The sequence below is a fragment of the Nelumbo nucifera genome, chromosome 5 (genome assembly GCF_055504915.1).
Source record: "Nelumbo nucifera cultivar China Antique chromosome 5, China Antique-T2T, whole genome shotgun sequence".
NCBI lineage: Eukaryota > Viridiplantae > Streptophyta > Magnoliopsida > Proteales > Nelumbonaceae > Nelumbo > Nelumbo nucifera.
Genome location: NC_142653.1, coordinates 81994636 through 82016076, shown reverse-complemented (window position 1 = coordinate 82016076; position 21441 = coordinate 81994636). Strand labels below are relative to the sequence as shown.

At 37.4% G+C, this 21441-nt stretch overlaps 3 protein-coding genes across 6 annotated transcripts; 2 read left to right on the top strand and 1 right to left on the bottom strand.

Moving 5' to 3' along the window:
- Nucleotides 1-86: 86 nt before the first annotated feature.
- LOC104593800 (uncharacterized) lies at nucleotides 87-5087 on the bottom strand. Of its 3 annotated transcripts, none has more exons than XM_088887458.1 (6): nucleotides 4348-5087; nucleotides 3941-4100; nucleotides 3739-3780; nucleotides 3493-3574; nucleotides 3325-3407; nucleotides 87-585 (listed from the first exon to the last, which is right to left on the bottom strand). In XM_088887458.1, exons 1-6 carry the CDS (start codon nucleotides 4388-4390, stop codon nucleotides 495-497), a joined length of 501 nt encoding a protein of 166 aa, XP_088743584.1. In that variant the 5' UTR covers nucleotides 4391-5087; the 3' UTR covers nucleotides 87-494. The 3 variants fall into 3 exon arrangements, with proteins under 3 accessions (XP_088743584.1, XP_088743583.1, XP_010252113.1); XM_088887457.1 differs by having other exon boundaries at nucleotides 4343-5085; XM_010253811.3 differs by having other exon boundaries at nucleotides 87-567; nucleotides 4343-5073.
- Nucleotides 5088-9354: 4267 nt separating this feature from the next.
- LOC104593801 (outer envelope pore protein 16, chloroplastic-like) lies at nucleotides 9355-12497 on the top strand. The gene is made up of 6 exons (XM_010253813.3): nucleotides 9355-9601; nucleotides 9738-9789; nucleotides 10167-10198; nucleotides 11250-11283; nucleotides 11434-11501; nucleotides 12022-12497. The coding sequence occupies exons 1-6, from the start codon at nucleotides 9488-9490 to the stop codon at nucleotides 12160-12162; spliced, it is 441 nt and encodes a 146-aa protein (XP_010252115.1). The 5' UTR covers nucleotides 9355-9487; the 3' UTR covers nucleotides 12163-12497.
- A 5748-nt stretch (nucleotides 12498-18245) lies between these two features.
- On the top strand, nucleotides 18246-21200 carry LOC104593802 (outer envelope pore protein 16, chloroplastic-like). 2 transcript variants are annotated; one of them, XM_010253814.3, is made up of 6 exons: nucleotides 18263-18639; nucleotides 18743-18794; nucleotides 19042-19073; nucleotides 20158-20191; nucleotides 20304-20371; nucleotides 20617-21200. In XM_010253814.3, exons 1-6 carry the CDS (start codon nucleotides 18451-18453, stop codon nucleotides 20767-20769), a joined length of 528 nt encoding a protein of 175 aa, XP_010252116.1. In that variant the 5' UTR covers nucleotides 18263-18450; the 3' UTR covers nucleotides 20770-21200. The 2 variants fall into 2 exon arrangements, with proteins under 2 accessions (XP_088743690.1, XP_010252116.1); XM_088887564.1 differs by lacking the exons at nucleotides 20158-20191; nucleotides 20304-20371 and having other exon boundaries at nucleotides 18246-18639.
- Nucleotides 21201-21441: the final 241 nt, after the last annotated feature.

Below are 21441 nucleotides of genomic sequence, written 5' to 3'. Positions count from 1 at the left end.
TTCAGTAAATCAACCATGAAGGTGCATGCATAATTCCATATTCATTTTTCATAGAATGACAAATTGCCAAAAAAAGACATATCAAATTGGTTGAATTCTCTACTCCTTCCAAAACAAAAGAAATATGAGGTTTAACTCACAACAGCCCATAGGCAAGTAGAGTCCTTAATACAATTCAAAATGGTATTCAGGGACCAGCATCCCCCTAGAAAAGCAAAATGCAAAAAAAAAAAATGTTGAATAAAAAAAGATCCTTGCTACCTACCTAAGCTTAAAATAACTCCCTTAGCATGTTCTCAGGTATTACCCTGGGAGGACTAAAACTTGGGATTTTTTAAACCAAGAAGAAAGGGGGAGGGTATTAGAATCCTAGTGTTACTTTACAATAGCCAAATGACTTGCCTTTGAGAAGAGACTTTAAATGATAGAACATTCTGTCAGCCACTCGATCCTTGTTGACAGGAGTGAAATGTTCCAAATGACTCAAAACATGTTCAGTAAAAACATGACACCCTTGGGATTTTCAATTTCAAGGATGTTGGCAGAGCAGTTAAGTGTATGGTGCCCCTGTTCCACAAGAGATGACTACTATATATCAGAGATGGAAAGTCAGTACATTAGAAAAACTTTTATAGCATATGTGTGTGTGTGTGAGTGAGAGAGAGAGAGAGAGAGATTACAATTCAGAATTTTCTTTTCCTTTAAAAAAAAAAACTACCTTTAGATCTTACTATGTTCTCAAAGCTCGGAGTTTTAGCAGTGGTCTTATTGCTTATAGTTCTAATAACATTATTAAAACCAGAAAACTGTAACCAGATCTGGAGATCAGTCGGTCTAAGATCTTTGGACAATGCTCACTCACACAAGAAAAGCCATTACATAATGTTGGTCCCAACAGTCTGGGGTCTTGTGGGGGGTAGATAGCATATGCATACAGACCTGTACTTTGGAATTATTTTGCGCAATGTTCAATCACATGATAAATGTAAATCATCTTTGCAATTGTATTGTCCTTTATCAATGAAGCACAAGACCCAATCTATGGAGCTGGCATAATCATAGATTAGAATCATTTGTCATATGGTTTCCTTAGACATGCAGATCTCATATGGTTTATGAGATTTGCACCCCATTCATTGGATGGGTACAACAAAAGGTATCTTTATCTTCTTAGAATTAATATCAGTCAATAAGACCAAGATATGTAAAAATGAGCAGAGGAACCACACAAACTAGATCAGACTTCCCAACTGTTTCCGAATCCACCTCATCATTAACCTAAAAACAACCATAATCTCTCAACTAAATAAATGAGACAGTCTCATCATTAAGAACTCTCCATCATCAATCTGTTTCTCTCTTATTTTCTGATAGACTAAACACAACCTAAAGGAAAAGATTGTGAAGACAGCACTGAAACTTCTTTCAAAGGAATGGAGGAAGAGTACATTCATATTTACCAGTAATAAAATTTCAAATATTAAAAAAGAAATTCCCAATCAAAGTAAAATCCTAATGTTGCACTTTAGACCATAGAAGATAACCTTTACAAAGAAAAGGACAAATAAGAGAAAGCCAAAACAAAAATAAACTGGCATAAATCAGAGAAAGTGAAAAATCACTGTTTTCCTGAAACAATTGCTACAACACATGACAAAACACAGATTTTTTTTTTTTGAAAAATGATAAGGTAATATTATTAATGAAATAGCACACATGACTAAACACAGATCTACCCATTGAATAGATCATAAGTACCTTTGCTGGGAAAAGAAAACACACAGGAAATCCTCGTAAGTTCCATAAAAACAAGAAAATCCTTGAAAGAATTGTGGCAAGTAGTTAGTGCTTTCAGTGGAACTTAAAATCAAAATCTATGATACCCAGATGCAAGGGTGGAATATTGTGTCAGATACTTCAATTTTTAGTGTAAATTTTGTATCCTATACCATGTCAAGTCATGTCCATGCCATATCTGTGTAATATAACTGAAAACAAGAAATGGGAATCCCAATATCTAACTTTTATTTGCCTGAAGATAGTCCACAGCAGATAGGATAATTAGGGGGAAAGAGATAATGGCAAATCCTATATCTATTACATAAGAATGAAAGCTTTGACTGGGATTCGAGAATATCTGTGATCCTTATAAATTTATCATATACTGCAAATGCCTATAATATGCATGAATAATTTCCATATTATTGGCAACTAACATAGGGTATAGCAGACTGGACCTAGTAACGGGGAATCTGAAATTTAATTGTCTATCCAATGCCAAAACTTGGTACTTACAGAATACTTGCTGTAATTTGTAAATGCATCCAATAAGGGCATACAACAATGAAAAGGTACTCAGCACTCTTAGACAATGTGTAAAGAGAAGCATCCAATAAGGTGCAAACACTTTGGCATGTTACTAAATCTTTACATAAATATTTATTTTTAGCCATGTTACCATGTCATAATTTCTATAGGTTGATGTGCCAGTACCACATGCTAGTGTGACATTAGGAGCAACTATGTAACATAACAAGATTATATTTATATCCTCAATATATTGCACTATTTAGCCATCTTCAACACAATGAGGGATCTAGGAATCTAATAAGTAGCATCATTTACATCATGATGAATGCCTGTTCCCACGGTCTTGGCCTCCTTGGAACCTTTGTATTTGCAGCAAATCTTAATTGTCTATCCAATGCCAAAACTTGGTACTTACAGAATACTTGCTGTAATTTGTAAATGCATCCAATAAGGGCATACAACAATGAAAAGGTACTCAGCACTCTTAGACAATGTGTAAAGAGAAGCATCCAATAAGGTGCAAACACTTTGGCATGTTACTAAATCTTTACATAAATATTTATTTTTAGCCATGTTACCATGTCATAATTTCTATAGGTTGATGTGCCAGTACCACATGCTAGTGTGACATTAGGAGCAACTATGTAACATAACAAGATTATATTTATATCCTCAATATATTGCACTATTTAGCCATCTTCAACACAATGAGGGATCTAGGAATCTAATAAGTAGCATCATTTACATCATGATGAATGCCTGTTCCCACGGTCTTGGCCTCCTTGGAACCTTTGTATTTGCAGCAAATCCCCTGTTTACACTTTGTCACATTGTGATTTAATGTCTCCTTAATGGATGGACAAGACCCACGATGCCATCATTGCTCTTTACATCTTTCATCATAATAAGATCAGCCACTCATGGATGTCACATATATGATGGACGAATTTTTTTTCCATAATATCCAAATTCATAAAATTACTACTAGGATTAAAAGCAGGGCATGATTCTTACCACATTATTGGATGCATCATTAATTTCTCCTTGCAAGGTTTTCTGGTTAAACTCTCAACTTGGACAACAAAGTAATGCCTTTCCTGAGAAATTTCAATGTAACACAATTAGAATGTGAAGAAATTAGCCTGAGTATTTTTATACAAAAATTTCAAATGCGGCTTCCACCTTGGCAAACATGTTTTTCCATGTCTCATATCCTTTTACATTGATCCAATCCTCATTTTCATGGGTCCTCTTAAAACTTTTCCTACAAAATCAGGTCAAGAATAATACACAATCACTTTATTTTGTCTCATGGTTTTAATAATAACAAGGGGCTGTTGTTAAATTTACCAGAAGTCCTAACAGAAGTTAGAAATGCAAAAGAATACAGCAATGGATACAGATAAGAGTATTGGAAAATTGGCATACTTGAACAATGCATGCATACGCCCCAGCTCCAGGCATGCCTGTCTATGTGTATGCGTGAAATATATACACATCGATGAGCAACACATTCAAGGATTAGATGGAAACATCAATGCATTAATCAGTATCTGGTAATCTATCACTCGGCAAGAAACCAAAATATAACAAAACCACCAAGTCAAGAAAACAAGTGAAGAGAACATACCTGAAGATGCAGAACATCGATCTAAATCTGTTGTAAAAGCTTAGTTTTATGGGATCCTTATTTCCGTCTGCGCCTTTCAGTCTCTCGTATTCCTTCTTCAATTTAAACTCGTTCATGTCGGATAGAGCGACTGGCAACGGAACGCTACAGAAACAACTGTCTGTAGAAGAGAATAGTAGCGAGGGGGTAGAAAAGAGCGAAGAGGTGAGACATGAAAACAGAGCGAGGAAAACGATTATTCGATAAATGTAGTCAGAGTGACTGAAAGAGAAAGATCAACAGAGAAAACAGGCATAAGAAGTGATCAGAGAGAGAGAAGATGTGTTTATTTACTATTATAAATAAAGGAGGAAATGGGTAGGATGAGAAGAGAAGAGGGAGTTGAGGATTTAAAATAGATACCGAACCAGTTTCGGATGGTGCTTCGGTCGATGACACGGCGCATTGCATGGATCCTCTTCCCGGTTATAGGCGGAATCGCCACTACAGATACAAGCCTCCGACCGGAGCTCCGAGCTTATCTGCTCTGCACCTGAAGTTCAGCAGACTCATATTTCATTCGAACCGTCTTCCCAGTTCCCTGTATTAAGGTGGTAAGGCGCTCTTTTGGTTTCGGAGTTTGGACTTTAGGTACCATGTAAAACAGAAACTGAATTAACTGAAAGGGCTTGGGCCGCTTGGCCACTTGAAAATTGGGCAGTGCGCACGACAGTCGAGAGGAGGTGAATCTGTACAGCTATAGTTGCTAACCAGCGGCGGTGAATTGACGGCTTAGGTAGGGGGGAGGTGATGTACTGACGTAGGCGTTTCGAGTAGGGAGCTATGAGCTGTCGATCTTTCCTCGTACATTAGAAAAAGTCAGTTTTCCTTCCCGGATTATCCACTAATAAAAGCTTCTCAGGATTGTCGTAATTATTGTGTCTTAATTAGAAACAGTGGTGTGTGGTGTCGTTGTCAACTTGCCAAGCTGCTCAGCAGTCGGCAGTGCAGGTGCCTGAGCCATTCATGGGCTCTGAAATCTGAATTCGAGCTATAACTGCAGGGCAAGGGCATTGCTGTCGAATTAAAAGAGCTGTGGCTCCAACTCTAGCTCAATCTCTGTCTGTGCATAGAGGTTTATATGATAATAAATTCGGATTTCCTTCCCCTGGCCGTCCTGGCTTTTTTTGGCGTAGCTTACCGTAGTTTTAGGCTTTTAGCATCAGCATACAAACTAATGAACTATGTTTGTTTTCAAAATCTTCACGTTTCATGGTTTTATGAAAATTTTTAACTCGTGATAGGTTCATTCAGACTAGTCTATTCACTCTCTATTCGTCTCTCTGTCGAGATTCAAGATCAAACCCATGTTCATCACCAAAAAAAAAAAATCAAAACTATATTAGATTTCTTAAGAGTGCAAAACCTTTTATTTTGTATTATTTTATATGTATTTGTATTGTGCATATTTGTATTTGTACTTCTTCCAAACTGAGCCTTAAGGGTTGCCAAGTGTGGTGGGAATGTTGATGAGGTACTTTCCCCATAAATGCGTACGTTGAAAATAATAATTTTCACTAATATTCATATAAAAAATGAAAAAAGTACAATCACAAATCAATAAAACATGGAAACATTTAACCAATTATTAGTCGCAACAAAATATAAAAAGCATCACAAATATTCATATAAAAAATAAAGAAAAATACAATCACAAATCAATAAAAATACAATCATTTAACTAATTATTCATGCAAAAAAATTAAGAAAAATGTTGCAACCACATACTTAAGCATAGTTTTTGCATGACCTTCAACAAAAAAAATGCCCAAAAAACCCTACTTATCCATAGGAATCATCACATATACAATGCAGCCAAAGAACGCCCAAAATATTTCTGGTTTCTTATCTATAAAATCTGAAAAAAATCGATTCATCCAAAAAAACAACATCAAACATGGAGGGGATTCATTTGGGCGAACTAACCTTCATTCGCTAGTGTCTAGACGATGGGTTGTCACCTTTAAACTCACCCAAGATAGATCTGAGAACATACCAAAGAGGGGGGTTTCAGGCATTAAGAAAACCCCGAAAAATAGTTCAAGCCGATGAAGGAATGCATAAATCGGTAGTCATTGGCAAAACAACTGGTTCGCCGTCGTTTTTTCTCACCATTGGTTGTTGTTGGTCACAAACTAGGTATCGTGCACTGCCCCTTGCGTGTTTGGAGTTCGAATGGAAGAAGAGAGAAGAAAACCCTCATATAGGGGTAGTTTGGGGATTAAAAAATATCAGGGACTGAATCGTCCCATGTCATTTGAAATAAGCACTTCTCCAATAAGTGTTGAAAAAAAGCCTCTCAGGTCTTTTTTTTCTATAAGTGTTTCTTTTTAAAAAAAGTACTTATTAGTAACTTTTTTACCAAACATACATAAACACTTAATTAACACTTAATGTATGGTCCCAACACTTAAAATAAGCACTTGTTAAAGCAAGTACTTATTCTAAATGAAATCAAACAAGGTCTAAAGACAGCCTGACAAAGTGTGAAGGGAAATTCGAAGGAAATACTCTATGTTTGTTTCTTTGGGGCACCGGTATAGATTTCTGTAAATTGGGTTTTCACTGGTGATGGATTAGTTGGAAGTAGACTTGTTCATAGGCTGGGCTGTCGGGTCGGGATAAAGCCAGGCTTTAACTCTTTATTAAGAGAATATCTTCAGCCCAAACCTGAGCCGAATCCAACCATTGGGCCAAGATGTTGAGCGAAACCAATCTATTAATTGGGCAAGGAGATTTTCTTAATCAACAATATATCTGATTTATTCCTATTAAATGACCCTAAAATCCAAAAATACTAAAATTTTACATCATGACTCAAAGAAAGAGAAGATAAACAAAGAAAAAAAAAGATATTATATAAAATATTATCAGATTGGGCTCAGGTTGAATTTTTTGAGAAAGCTTGAGCTTGGTTCAAAAAATCGAGTCCAATGTTTTGCGCCCAAGCTCAAGCCTATAATCCTAAAATTATGTCCAAACCCAACAAGAACGGGTTGGACAATGCTGGGGGCCCGCATCAAACTAGTTTTGTAAGGCTCATTTTGTTTGTAGTGCAAATTTTATTTGTTTGGCCGTGAGGTAAGAAGGTAGATCATGTGGTCACACCTTATATGATCAAGAATTCAGGTAGTAAGAAGGAATCTGATCTTCTACCCACATGACACTACAGCTGTATATTGAGAACAACTCCCCATGAATGATAACATGTAAACTGGGAAGATGTTTCCCATGTGCAACTGTAGTGTCCCGTAGTTAGGTATGGGTAAGATCGTTGTTGGCAGGAGATATGAGCTTGAAGATAGTGCAAATTTTACAATAATTTTTTGAATACAAAATTGCATTGCCAATGAATGCAAATAAGAGAAACTTTTTGTATTTGATTTACACTTGTGCTACACAAAAAAAAAAAAAAGAACCCAAGTATCATGTTACAAATGGTTCTATTGTGCATGCATGGGTATTTATCATGTGTTGCGGTCTTGCCACCGCAATTTTTTCCCTCATTAAAGACTACGATAGCTTGTTCCCAATAATCTCCAATTGTAATTTCTCATCTTCCTCTTAAGTTGATTTCTCTCTCTTCTATGTTCGTTTGCAAATTAGGTGATGTCCACCAAAATGCATTGTTTTGGTTTTGATACTAAGAAAATTGGGCTGTATAAATGGCTTCAAAAGAATCGTTTTTTCTTAAACGAAACACACACACACAAAAAAAAAAAACCATTGGTTGTGTGGTGTTTTTCTTTTTTTCTTTATTTTTTTTTTTATTTTTAAAGTGAAACCAACAATGTTATTATTAACCTATTAGTTTTCATTTGTACTAATGTAAATGCATGAGAATGCAAATAGGCTGTCTAATTATGGGTTTATTCTTACCTCAAATCTGTCATTGCCTCATTTGTTTTTAATAAGTAAGGGGATGTTTGGAACCATGGCCATTTAAAAAAAAAAAAAACGGTGTCATGTCGGATACACATAAGCGTTTCAACAAACACTCATGTATTTTATTGTTTGGTTCAGCCGATTATTAAAAAATCAGATATGCCTCAAAAATTGAGACCCCACCAATGTGTATCCCATGTGGTGTTTATCTACCAATACATACATAAAAAACGGTGATGAAAATCATCTTACTAAACAGCATAGTGTTATTCACTATCTACGTGACAGAAACATTTTTTATTTGTGAAAAACGGGCTTTGGAAGTATGAATGCTTTTTTTTGAGAATTGATCCCAAAAAGCGCCCACTAAAACGATTATATGAAGGAGACCGAAAGGAGGGGGGTATTTGTTTGGGAATGAGGTAAGAAGAAAGGGGCCGGGATTCGCTACTAATAAAATGCTCCTAACACTATCTTCAACAAGCCACCGCAGCTGCTGTACAATAAGATGTTGGGAAAATGTTAGAATGGTATGTTTGAGACATGTTGGGAGCATTATAGAAGGAAAGTGTTGCAAAATTTGATTACATTTTGAGATGCAAAGTTTGTATTACCAGTGAGGGAGAAATGGGATAAAAAATATATATACCAGGTAGCGGGTAGGAGTGCAGGATTATAATTGCAATACAACAAAACTGAAGCGGATGCAAACAAAAACTGGAAAATAGGAAATGCATCCTATTCTGTCCCGAAGAAGGAAAAGACATCCTGGGCGGGCTGTTTGGGAACTCCCTGCGCATGACACGCTACCACTACCATGGGTGTGGGTGTGGTCCGTGTGGATAATAAGACAAGAAAAAAGAAACAAGAAACTGAATGGCATAATAATATTGTCACGCTCAGTTCAGCCAAAAATTTTCCCGTCCCTACCCCCTTAATCCCGTTTATCAAAACACAGATTCTAACGTGATCTCTAACCACATATCTCACACACGTGTCGTATTTGTATATTTTGATAGATCGTACTTTGTGAGGTGGTAATCATGCATGAGATGTGCGGCTATAAATTATATTGGAAGTTATATTGATAGCAGATCAGACTTCTTATTCTTTGTACTTTATAGTTGTAGCTAAGCAATTTTGTGCAACACGTGTTCAGAAGGTAGTGTAAAATTTGCATGATGCAGTCTTTACAGAGGTGTAACGAAATACCTATCACCCGGTGATTGATTTTCCTTTTTTCTTTGAATGGGCCCCCGGTGGACGTTGATGTTGATTTAGACGGAGGAGGAAGTGAATGGAGAAAACTGAGTGGGATTTTTGACGGTCGGCAAAATTTGCAGCATATAAGTAGGGCCACTGGGCCAGAGATGAGATGCATACAAAATGTCAAAATACACTCCACTTTTTTACCCTTGGGATTAGTTGCATCACAAGGGTGTTTTGGTAAATTTAGGCACACTAATGCCACTGCATAAATGGTTGCAGCTTGCAGGTCGAAATTGCTGGGCGAAATCACGAGAGACGAGAGAGTGAACACTGAACAGCAGCACTGGTGACTGGACGGGCTCGCACCAACTAAGTCTCAGTCGATTGAGATTTGTTGCAGACGACGACGAGAAGATGCCGCGGAGCAGATTATCTGGTTCTTTCAATTCCCCGAAGGTCGACGTTGTGATCGACATGGGGAACCCTTTCCTTAATCACACTGTCGATGGCTTCGTCAAGATTGGAACTGTAAATTCTCCAATACATTCCCTCTCACTCCTTCATTTGCTTTCACCTTTCGGAGAGATATATTTATTTTAAAATAGTCTTTATGTCTTATCATCCGGCTATTTTGTATAATCTATAATCTGATTATTTTTTGTAGGTGGGAGCAGCGAGAGTGACCGCAGAAGAAACATTTCACTGCTTGAAGAAAGGTCCAGTCCTTTACCCTTGCTTGTTAATTCATTTTCTCTTATCTGTTAAAAAAACTTGCCTTTTCTTTTAATTATATTGTTGATGTTGGCTCTTTTTTGGTTCAGTCTAAACTGTTTTTATTAAAATTTGAATATGTACGGCGAATTCCTGTATTTGCATTGGTATTTTAATCAAATTCACGCAAAGTGCATATCTAAACTAAGAGCGTACAGGAATTAGCTAGGCCTAATAATCTGGGCAACCAGTAGATGCAAAAATCTTCAGTTGGTTGCTTAAGGTGCCGGCTGCAGTGATTCTGCCACCCTTGTTGCATATTGACTTAATGCTGCATATTAAAGGTTTATTCAATTCACCTAATTGTATAAATTCTGTGCAGGGGAATTTTCAAAACACATACTTGAGCACACGGTAAGATTTCCTCTGTTCATTACCCACAATTGGTTTGATTATATTCAGTTTTGGAGCTGATGAATTAGTAGCTTTTAGGGTCTGATGTTGTGGCTGAATTGCTTGTTCTAATTTGCAACCATGAAACCTGGATCCTAGTATACTCGTTTACATAGAAAAAGGAAATAGAAGTGGTCATCGTAAGGTTATATTGATCTTACCAAAATGGATCTAACTGGAACTTGTTATCTTCTTTCTATATTTTCTTAGTTCCTTCCCCACCTTTAGAAAGGATTAATGGCCTAAGGCATCTGATCAAGTTTACATTTACAATACAGTAAGGAGAGCATTATCTTCTTGGCCTCCCTCCCTGAACACAATTGTCCTTGAAGATTAGATGTTGATGGGTTCCTAACAACTTACAGTTTACCAGATTTTGATAAGGCATCATAGACATATGACAAGTTTCAAACAATTTCTCTTTACCATATTTAGCATTGAATGAATTACAATTCTCGCCAATGTGCAAATACACCCAATGTCAGGTATTGAGCAAAGCTCAGATCAAATGTTAGACTACCATAAGGATTATTGGGTTAAAGACATATTTCAGGTATGGAGATTGACAAGATAACAGCAGTACAATATGTGTGTTTTGTCTAAGCGTATGGATTTATAATCTGAGCAGTACATAATGACCTGAGCTATGGCATCCCTACATCCCTTTGGACCAGTCTTGGTAAAGACTGTAACACTTCAATCAAGATAGTTTTCAATGAAAGGAGATACATAAGTTGGATCTATTAAATGGCAGACTGCGATCTTCCTGTGCATGCATGTGTTACATTCATTGATGATAGTTCTCAATATGCAAAGTTTTCCATGAGAATGATATGTCCAATGCCATCATATCTTGTACATTAATTAGTGTTATTGATATGGCTTATATAACTAGTAGTGTGTCCTGAAAGTGCTGCTACCTGGAAGCCTTATTCCTTTGACTAATAATCCAGAAAGAGAATCAGAATGTAGCTGTTCTCTAATGCTACTAATGTGGTCACTATCATTGCAGTTGAAGAAGATGTGCAAAGAGGGCGCTTACTGGGGTAAGCCAAATTAAAAGTAAAGATGTTTGGTCTTGGATATTCTTCTTCTCGGGATTCAGTAGATTGGCCCAAAAGATACCTTGATTACTTTATATTCTTCTGTAAAGAGAGACAAATGAGAAAGAAATTGTTTTTTGTAACTTTTTGCAGGGACTGTAGCTGGAGTGTATGTGGGAATGGAATATGGAATTGAAAGGATCCGTGGCACTAGAGACTGGGTAATTTCTGTTTGGTTGCTAAGTGCTTTTGTAATATGGCTGAACAATTTTCATTCAAGCATAATAACAAGCAGTTTCACCCATGGGCCATGGCTCCAAGCTGTAACTGCTTAGTAAGCATTATTTGGCTGAGATCATGTTTTCATGGTTGTGTAATCTTCCTATGCCATTAGGTCTACTTTCTGAAACCAAATATTGACTCTTATTTTGGGGTAATGAACATCTTTCTGGGTGGGATTGGAATGTTGTAAAATCTTAGGGTGAGAAGGTAGGAATATTAAACTGCAAAGGTAGAAATGCCCATTTTGTTTAGTTAGATAAATTGGGTTTGAAGTCAATTCAAGCTTGTAAGTGTAGCCATTGGAAATTGTTGATTTATTTTATATATAGACCATCGCATTAATTCCATCTGATTAAGATGCACAAACACCACCAAGGGGAATAGGACATAAACATTTTGTTAGTCACTCAGCGAGCATACATGATTCTGTCATTTACTTATTTTTTGGTCATCTTGTAGAAAAACGCAACCCTTAGCGGTGCATTAAGTGGAGCTCTGATTTCTGCAGCCAGCAACAATAGCAGAGACAAAATTGTAGCGGATGCCATTACAGGGGGTGCCATTGCCACTGCTGCAGAGTTCCTCAGTTATCTCACATGAAAAAAAGGAGAGCAACAAAAGAAAGAAAGAAGGTAGCATCTTTCTCCTTTGCATGTTTTGCTTTGCAAGTGAACAACTTCTAATTTCGTGTATTGTTCAAATGTTCTTTGGGTCTGGGTTAAGAGTGTCTACGAAAACTGAATGTTGAAAAAAAATCTCTATGACGCATAAAGAACAGGAGGAAAGTTATGATATTAGGTTATTGTTATGGTCATGAGACAAGTACTAGTTTGGTGTGGAAATAATGCGTCTTTTGCCCTTTATGCTCTCAAATTTCCTTTTTCATGAAGGCTGTGGATTGATGGATATAAATATAACATGTTGATTGAGGACCATCGGATGGCGCGGATACTCACAACAATACTGCAAAGCCTAGCAAAATTATCGTCGTCTTGTTTTTAACTTTTTGTTTCGGTGATTCAATTAATATCACAGTTGAAATCGTAATAATTAAGTTGACCTCATTTGGGAAGAGGACGGGTGTCTGTACTACTCTATAACTAGGTTGTGAGGCAGCTCAGATTTATGAACACGTCATACATCTTTCTATATTAGAAATTAAAGGAGTCCCAACCTTAACGGCAGTCCGGACTCCAAAAGTGATGAAATGCATTTGATATTTTGACAACCCGCCAAACTCTCGAGAGCTCACATCGTCTGTTCCCTACGGCCCCCCCAATAATAATTAAACACGTCATTGGTTCCATTTATCAAACCGACAAAGTTTAGACTTAACGTCTATCGGACTCCAAATTTTGTTTTGTTTTCGTTTAGGCGCCCATTTACCACTTCTCTCTCGAGAGCTCACTTCTCCTCTCTCGTTCAACCGAACATGCTACAACCACCGATGTTTAATTTTGCCTTTCCTCCTCTAATGTTCAGTTTCACCTTGAATAATCTTTTCAACTAAAATGACAGTATATTCCTCCACCGGTGAATAATCTTCAGCTCGAGAAGAGCAAAGACATGGTTGATATGCAATATCTGGATAGTTGAAATGATAATGGGATTTCTCCACACAGCAAAATTAATTTCATAAATTCCAAGTATCGATTTTCTTTTAATAAAAAAACAAAAAATTGAAATGGGAAGCAAAATCTCCATTACCCATGGATTAGGAGTGAATCTTTTTCAGGTGATAGAAATGTGTGGAATTTGTCTTACAAGCTTCCCTGTTCTCAATTCCCCAAGTTTATTAATCTACTACTGTATGTATGAAATAAGGGATCCTCATCCTCATCGACTCCCAAACCCAGAACTCAATACAAGTTCCTTTTTTCACTTAAAAATAAAGGAACAAAATCTATATGATTTACCATCTTTTCTTTTTAATCTGTTTGTAGGCTGCATATATCACTTTGCCGGTAAGAAAGAAAAGTGAGAAATCGTTTCCTGACAAGGAGAAACATTAATAGAGCATATATGCTGGAATCCGATAATAGTTCTTGCCTTCTTGGTACAGCAATAGAGAACTATTATGTAAGATGAAAGCTAACAAGATGTTTTATTAAATGGCAATAGGATGAGGAGCCATTAGCTCTTTCAAAGGTACATAATTTTTCATATATTTCAATTATGTAGAGCCACTGCGTGACTGCATCCCCCTGACTGCGTCCCCCTGCAATAAATCAGAGAGCTTGGAATTTGGAAATCTAGAAATAGAATAAGAGAGAAATGGCACTCAGTTGCGTTCACTTGTTTCATTCTTTCCTTTGGTTATATCATTTATTTCCTTCACCATGTGATAGATGGATCGGAATATCTGAAACCAATTGTTTTACTTGGGATCTATTAGATTTAGAAGAGCTGCCTCCAGTTGCTTCTTTGTGATCTCAGCAACTAAAGCTGAATGTCGGTGATTGTAGCATGTTTGGTTGAACGAGTGAGGAAGAGTTTGGCTTCAGTCAGAGCAAGCTCATGCTCACACCGTTCCAACAGCCTCTTGCAATCTTGTATTGGGAATATCTACCCATGAAGCAAAGCACATAAATAGGGAGATATTCCCAGCCAAACTGCTATTGAAGCGGACAGAAATCTTTCTGTACGATCCAAACTCGAGCAGCCTTTTCATTCCTTTCTCTATGTCAAACTCGTCTTTCTCCCACTTCTTTTTCTTCCTCCTCTCTCACATTTGATTCCACCGGTGCCACTAACCGCCAGAGATTGTTGCTAACAACTGCCGGAAACCATGTTCAACTACTCAACCCTCTCCTCCCTCCCTCCCTCCCTCCCTCCCTCTCTCTCTCTCTCTCTCTCTCTCTCTCTCTGAATTTCAAACTTTAAAGTTCTCAGAGGTGGCTGAACAGGCCTCGACTTTCTCTAGACAAAGTTGTTTGTAAGGTTTGCCGAAACTAAGGGCGGAGATATCCAGAGTGTGTATCTGGATCCCTAATTGCCTCACCAGCTGTATCCCGGAGTGATTTTCAACCATGTACATAGCCTTAGGTAGTTAGGTTCATCTTCTTGCAACCACCCATATTGTTGCCATCCATGTTGCTGGGTCGACAGGAGGCACATTACCTTAGGAGGAGAAGATGGATGCGTGGAAATAGAGATAGATGAGTTATTTAACGACATAGGAGAAGATGGGGAAGTGGGTATGTATATCATGGAGGTGAAGGGTGGTCACTGGACGTTTGGTCTTTATTATCCAAGGAAATGATATTAGGCCTAAATACAGTAATTAAATAATATATGCTTTTCTTTTGCTCTACTTTGTATATACTATATACTTTTTCATTTCAATGAATGTTACATATGGGAATTGAACAAGTATGTTTTGATAAAGTCAATGTAAAATTCAGCTATATCATGTGTGCTTGTCATCCTTGTTCTTGATTTATTTGTGCTTTATGGATTCAAAATTTTCCTCAAAGATGGAACAAATAGGATTGCAAGCCTGAAATCCGTTAAATTATTGTTGGTCAGTTTTACATCATTACACTAGAATTAAATAACATTGGCAATGTTTGATTAAAAAGATCGGATGTCATTATTACTTCTTTTTTTATCTTTTGTTTTTCCTTCTAACTTTTCAAGAGCCTCCTCCAAAGTCTTAATTGTTCTAGGCAAAAATGAATTGGTTTGCCGATTCTTGGTCTTGCCTCATTTCAACAAGAAAGAATAAGATATGGATCATGGTTTTCAAAATTGAACCGGACCGAACTGTCAGACCGGAAAAATCAGGAATTGGTCATCTGACCGGTTCCGTTTTACCACAGAACCGTCATTTTGGCCAAAAACCATTGACTTGGGTGTTCGAACCGTTCGAACCATTCAGCGGTTTTTAGCCGTTTATTTATTTATTTTTTTGTCAGAACGAGCTGTTCGTTTGATTCAAACGGTCGGACCATTCGACCGGGAAACTAGACCCCTGAACAGTTTATTGTCCTATTCGGTTTTAAAAACCTTAATATGGATGATTAAAAATATCAATCATTTCATTAAAAGATTCTACAATTTAAATAAATTTGTTTGAAATGGATAATTGCCCACCAAAATTAGAAAACATTGTCATAATTCATTATTCTGTTAGTTGTTGCTCATTCTGAAATTCTCTCCCAAAATGAGCAATTTGATATGGCTACATATCTTGTAATTGCTAATCAATTTATTCTATGAGCTCAAACCAAGAGAGGAATTGGAGATCATTTTGACACTAGCAGAATTAGAGGCTTTTAGGTTACAAAGACTAAAACATAGTTTGCAACACGGAGTTGTCTGTGGTTATTTTCCTCTGAGACATTATATATATATATATATATATATTGTCTTCCCATGCCAAAGAATCCAATAAATCGATTAATTACAACAAAGAATGTTGGTTTTGATTAGGGTGTAACAGGAAACTCTGTATTAAAAGGTACTAATACAGAGTGAAAGATTTTCACCATTAGAGGCTTAGTTAGATCTACTTAATGAGTAGCTTTATTACAATTCCTACTAATATCAAGACATACACAACCATATTTTATCCAAAATCCCCAACAAATATAGCCAAATCTGATCCATTAACAGCCAACGTAGTTCTGCTTCTTGCACTGCACACCAAAAGGAATTTGAGAGAGAGAAAGAGAGAGGAACGGACATCTTGAAAAGAATGCCGCTTGTAGGGATTGCAGCAAAGGAACAATTGGTTCCAACGTGAGTGGCCTCCAATGGAAAGAAAAAAGGAGAGAGAGAGAGAGAGGGAGGGAAGGAGGGAGGTTGAGCATGGTTTTCAGCAGTTGGTAGCAATGGTGGAAGTAGATATGAGAGAGGAGGAAGAAGGAAGAGGGAAAGAGAGAGAGATGGGTTAGAGATGAAGGAATAAATGAAAGGGTTCGAGAGTTTAAGCGAAATATCAAAATATCAAACGCATTTGATGTGTTTTCCTGGAGTTGGGGTCTGCTCCTCACAAATGGGCACCTCACAGGCACATCCCACTGTGCATTAAGAACATCTCCTATAAATAATAACATATAAGTACGGGAGATGTTCCCAATGTGCGGTGAGATGTGTCTGTGAGGTCGTTCTGAGGCGCCATATGTGAGGAGGAGATCCACTCTCCAAGGGAGATCAGATCTGCTCCTCACACAGCACTCCTTACAATCACCTTACAGTCGCATTCCATTATGTATTAAGAATATCTCCCGTATTTAGAATTTGCATCTGCTCTTCACAGTGTGTGCCTCACATGACGAGTTCAAATCAGCACCCCCCCCCCCAACGTCCCACAGCTTATCCCCACTGTGTATTGAGAACATCTCCCGATGATAATATCAGAAATGATGATGTCATCATCGGGAGATGTTCCCAATACACGGGAAGGATGTGCTCTAGGATGTTGTGAGGGACTGGATTTGATTTCCACACTGACCTCACAGCATATTGTGGCCACACATTGGAAATATTTCCCATCCTTGAATTTATTATTCATGGGAGATGTTTCCAATGCAAGGTGGGATGTGGCTGTGAGGTAGGTATGAGGTAAACTATGTGAGAAGCATATCCCAATTTCTGTACTTATGTGTTAGGGAAAATTCCACTTTGTACCCTGAACTTTGGGATAGTGTCAAATTAGTACTTGAGCTTTCAAAACTGACTATTAGTTATCTATTGAAAATGTCAAAACTACCCTTCAAAAGAAGACATTGTTCATTGTCTTCTGCCTTGAGAATGAATTGGTTATGTTCAAAGAAAAAAAAAAGAAAAAACATGAAATATGATAAAGAGAAACAATAACTAAAAGCAAAAAAAATAACTAGACAAGAATGTGTTTCAGATCTAAAGGTAGAAGACAATGACTTCATTAGTCTAGAATCTCAAACACCTCAACCGGTTTAGTCTCAAGGTATAAGACAATGAACAATGTCTTCTTTTAAAGGGTAGTTTTGACATTTTCAACAAATTACTAACAATCGGTTAATGGTAAAGACCAAATTGGCACTTTTTGAAAGTTTAAGTACTGTAGTGACACATTTGAAAGTTTGGGTACTAACTTGATACTACCCCCAAAGTTCAGGGTACTAAAATGTAATTTTCCCTATGTATTATTATTTATTATTTCTTGGGAAACGTTCCTAATGCTGGTGTGAGGTGCTCTCTATGAGGAGCAGATCCCAAATCTAAAGGAGGATTGAGACTTGGGTAGAGTAGGTGGATGAGTGGGACTCCAGATCTCCTGCCTACACAAACTCTGCACACGTCTACCCACATAACACCACCCTCAATTGGGAACATCTCCCCTGCATAATACTATATAAGAGGATGAGATCCCGGACTGGCTGAATGGAGTACACATATTTAGTGACTTAAATATCTTTTTTAATTTCTCGAATTTGTCTGGCCAATCAAAATGTTTGCAGGTTGCTGCTTTCTCACCGCAAAATCACCCGTAGACGGTAGAACTAGAGCCATTACCTCACATTCATCAAAGGCTGTAGAGAAGAATCTTCCTCTATTGTTTATTAATTAAAACAGTCTTAATTTTAGTCCGTTAACATCTCCATCGACTCTAGAAAATCACCTCTACTTCTAACTTTATTACTTAATTATTCAAATTCCTAATTTATAATAAAAAAATCTAAACAGTATGATATAATCGCAGTAGCAGGACTTCATCAATATATATGCAGCCACCCATAACGCGGACTAGAGAATTGAGTACACTTCATGTCAATCTATTCTACTGTTTTCCTTCTGGATTTTTCTCCTCCTTTCTGCTCCAGCAATAGCAAGAGCTGAAGGTGTTCTGGGTAACTTTGTTCAGTAGCAAATGGTTTGACGTGGGGATGACTAGATGAGAACATGAGAGTCAATATATCGGTGGAGCTCACAAAAACCAATTTGAGTTGGTCCATACTCGTCGCAGACCAAACAACTCTGCCGAATGGCATGTTTTCTGGCTCTCTTACACCTTCCAAGTTGGATGTTGCAATCGATACGGGGAACCCCTTCCTTCATCACACCATACATGGCTTCCTTAAGATCGGAACAGTAATTCCTTCCCGCCACTACCTCTTTGAATTATTCTTGGAGTTTGGAGATTTTTGTATCTTATAATTCGATTCTTTACTCTCCATCAGGTTTGCTTTTGTAGGTGGCAGCCATGAGAGTAGCAGCGGAAGAAATCTATTACCGCTTGCAGAAAGGTCTTTTACCTTCGATTTCTTCAACTTTTTGGTTTTAATTTATTTTTCTTCCTTTTCTTATTAATTTACTTTACTTATTGTCATCAGTCATCACTCTTGTTATTAACAAGTTAGACCTAAGCAAGTTGAATTTGTAGAGGGCAGAAAGGGCTCATATGTTTCTTGCCGTTTTTTTCTTCGTAAAACACACTAGTGTTTATTAACTCTTCACTGTTTATGCCTCTTAATTGCGTTTTTTTTTATGTAGGAAAATTTTCAAAACACAAATTCAAGCACAAGGTAAGAATTCGTTGATTCGTTTCTTTTAACTTGTTAGCTCATATTCAGTCTTGTAGTTGCAATTTAATAGCTTTTGCGTCCAAGATTGTAGGCTGAATTTTTAAGTTCCAACTTGGGATCATGGCATGGGAGATGGGGACCAAAATCTGTGTACTCTTATAAAGAGGAGAAGAAGTAAAAAAAAGGTGATAGCAACTTCTCTGTTAGGTAGGTCATAGCAACGTTGTGCTGATTATATAAGCAGGACTTGATACAGGGCAACATTTAGATTTCTGGTTTTGTAGAGGATAGGTGTGACATCTGATTCCATCTGGGCCGACTTTTTTAAGAGGAAGTAGAGCAGCATTTTCCAGGCCTTCCTGACACCTATACCTGAAAGATTTTATCTTTGAAACAAGATTCAGTTTAACTGCATTGATGCATAATGAATTCCCAACAGCTTCATTTACCAGATTTAGAAAACATCTTTTAAATGTGCACATATTGCCAAACTTCAGACTGAACCTACAGGAGGCAGGGCAAGTCAACTAATGCAATGTTTCCAGCTAATTCTGGCTCCCAGTTATTGGGCCAAGCATGACTTTCAGAAATGAAGATAAACAAGACACCAGAATATTCATTCTGTCAATGACATACAAGTAAAGTAATAACCTCTTTTATATGTCTTCTTCATTAAGATCAAACGAAATTGGCTCACTTTAATGGTCTGAACTGTGACATCCCTTCAAGGTTGCCATGATTCAATGAGGTTAATTTTCAATCTACTCAGTTCAACTCAACTCAACAAAGTCTTAATCCTTTCTCTCCATTCTATTCTATCAAGAGCCATAAATAAGTATAATTTTCTATGTAAGATATGTAAGGTGGATCATTAAATGGTGCACTACAGTCCTATGCATGCCATGTATTATACCCCAATATTCCTGTTACGGTGCTGCTTTTAAATTCCCAAGGGTTACCCTGAGGATAGTCTATGCAATGTCAACACATATGTCATGGGAAGGCTTATTTGTCTGATTAATAATTTTATAAACAATCAGAAAATAACCTAGGATCCTACTGAGGGTTGGCACTGTCATTGCAGCTGAAGAAGATGTACAAGGAAGGAACTTACTGGGGTAAGCCAATGTGAAATTTACATGTTTAGTACTGGGATTCTCTTCTGTGAGGATTTTGTATATGCAAAGAGAGGTACTTGGGCAAACAATTGAACTTTGCAATTTTTACCAGGAACCGTAGCTGGAGCATATGTGGGAATGGGGCATGGAATTCAAAGGATCTGTGGCACCAGAGACTGGGTAATTTCTGCTAATGCATAGTTGCATCCTGCTTTTGTTACCTGGCCTGGATGTTTTTAATTCCAACATTACCAGTAGTTTCACCCATATATCATGGTTTCAAGCTGTGAATGATTACTCCAGTGATATTAATGCTGTACATGTTTCATGATTATTAGTCTTTCTATGCGATTGTTCTACTTTTGGAAAGCTATGGTGGTGTTCTACAATATGAATGTTTACTCCCTTGTTTTACTGTGGTATAGAGGAATGCAATGCTCAGTGGAGCGCTAAGCGGAGCTCTCATTTCTGCAACCAAAAACAATAGCAGAGACAGGATCATGATTGATGCAATTACAGGAGGTGCCATTGCTATTGCTGCAGAGTTACTCAATTATACTATCCCAATTCCCAACTAGGGGTGCAACTGGGGTGGGTTTGGATTGAGAGATTGTTAAAATTTGAATGGACCTGCCCCTGAATGCCTCGGCCTAACACTGTAAATCTGTCATCTCCGGTAGACAGGTACCTGACATGCATCCCTAATCTGAACAGAAGGAACCAAGACAACTACCAGACTCCCAGATATTTTAGGAAAGCAGCATTTACTAGTTCATTCTTCTTCTTTCCTTAGATTGCAAGAAATAGCTAGTTTGATGTATCATTCTGACGGTATCTGAGTTTTCCACAAGTCTACCATACAACTGAATGTTCATAGCATCTCTATGTTGGATATGGAACCATAGGAAAGGAAAAGGTTTTAGGTTGTTACAGGAGATAAGACATTAATGATCTCAAATTTTGAGAACATCATGGACACATTTTCTTTGAAGGTTGTAAGCTTAACCTATTTGTCAGATCCAGCTTGAGCTTAACGCACAAGAAATGGACATCAGTAGCCCTGCCATTTGGTTGGTCCAGAACAAGATGTCCATTTCTTGATAAAGATTGCTCATCTTTGTCAAAAACATCTTCTATCATCTTCTGTAGCGGTTTAATAATGTAGCTTCCTAGGTGCATGGTGTCTTCAAGGCTTCATTGTCACATAATTACTCTGTTAAAGGTAGGAATAAGAAGCAAGCATGCAAGCA

What these genes read in the sequence shown, in the direction of transcription:
- LOC104593801 (XM_010253813.3), top strand. Translation starts at nt 9,488, where the DNA reads ATGCCGCGGAGCAGATTATCTGGTTCTTTCAATTCCCCGAAGGTCGAC. An exon ending in GCTTCGTCAAGATTGGAACT is followed by an intron (nt 9,602 to 9,737) that starts GTAAATTCTCCA and finishes TATTTTTTGTAG; the next exon opens with GTGGGAGCAGCGAGAGTGAC. An exon ending in AACACATACTTGAGCACACG is followed by an intron (nt 10,199 to 11,249) that starts GTAAGATTTCCT and finishes CTATCATTGCAG; the next exon opens with TTGAAGAAGATGTGCAAAGA.
- LOC104593802 (XM_010253814.3), top strand. Translation starts at nt 18,451, where the DNA reads ATGAGAGTCAATATATCGGTGGAGCTCACAAAAACCAATTTGAGTTGG. An exon ending in GCTTCCTTAAGATCGGAACA is followed by an intron (nt 18,640 to 18,742) that starts GTAATTCCTTCC and finishes TTGCTTTTGTAG; the next exon opens with GTGGCAGCCATGAGAGTAGC. An exon ending in CTATTACCGCTTGCAGAAAG is followed by an intron (nt 18,795 to 19,041) that starts GTCTTTTACCTT and finishes TTTTTTATGTAG; the next exon opens with GAAAATTTTCAAAACACAAA.
- LOC104593800 (XM_088887458.1), bottom strand. Translation starts at nt 4,390, where the DNA reads ATGCAATGCGCCGTGTCATCGACCGAAGCACCATCCGAAACTG. An exon ending in TCGATGTTCTGCATCTTCAG is followed by an intron (nt 3,781 to 3,940) that starts GTATGTTCTCTT and finishes GCATACACATAG; the next exon opens with ACAGGCATGCCTGGAGCTGG. An exon ending in GGAAAAACATGTTTGCCAAG is followed by an intron (nt 3,408 to 3,492) that starts GTGGAAGCCGCA and finishes GAAATTTCTCAG; the next exon opens with GAAAGGCATTACTTTGTTGT.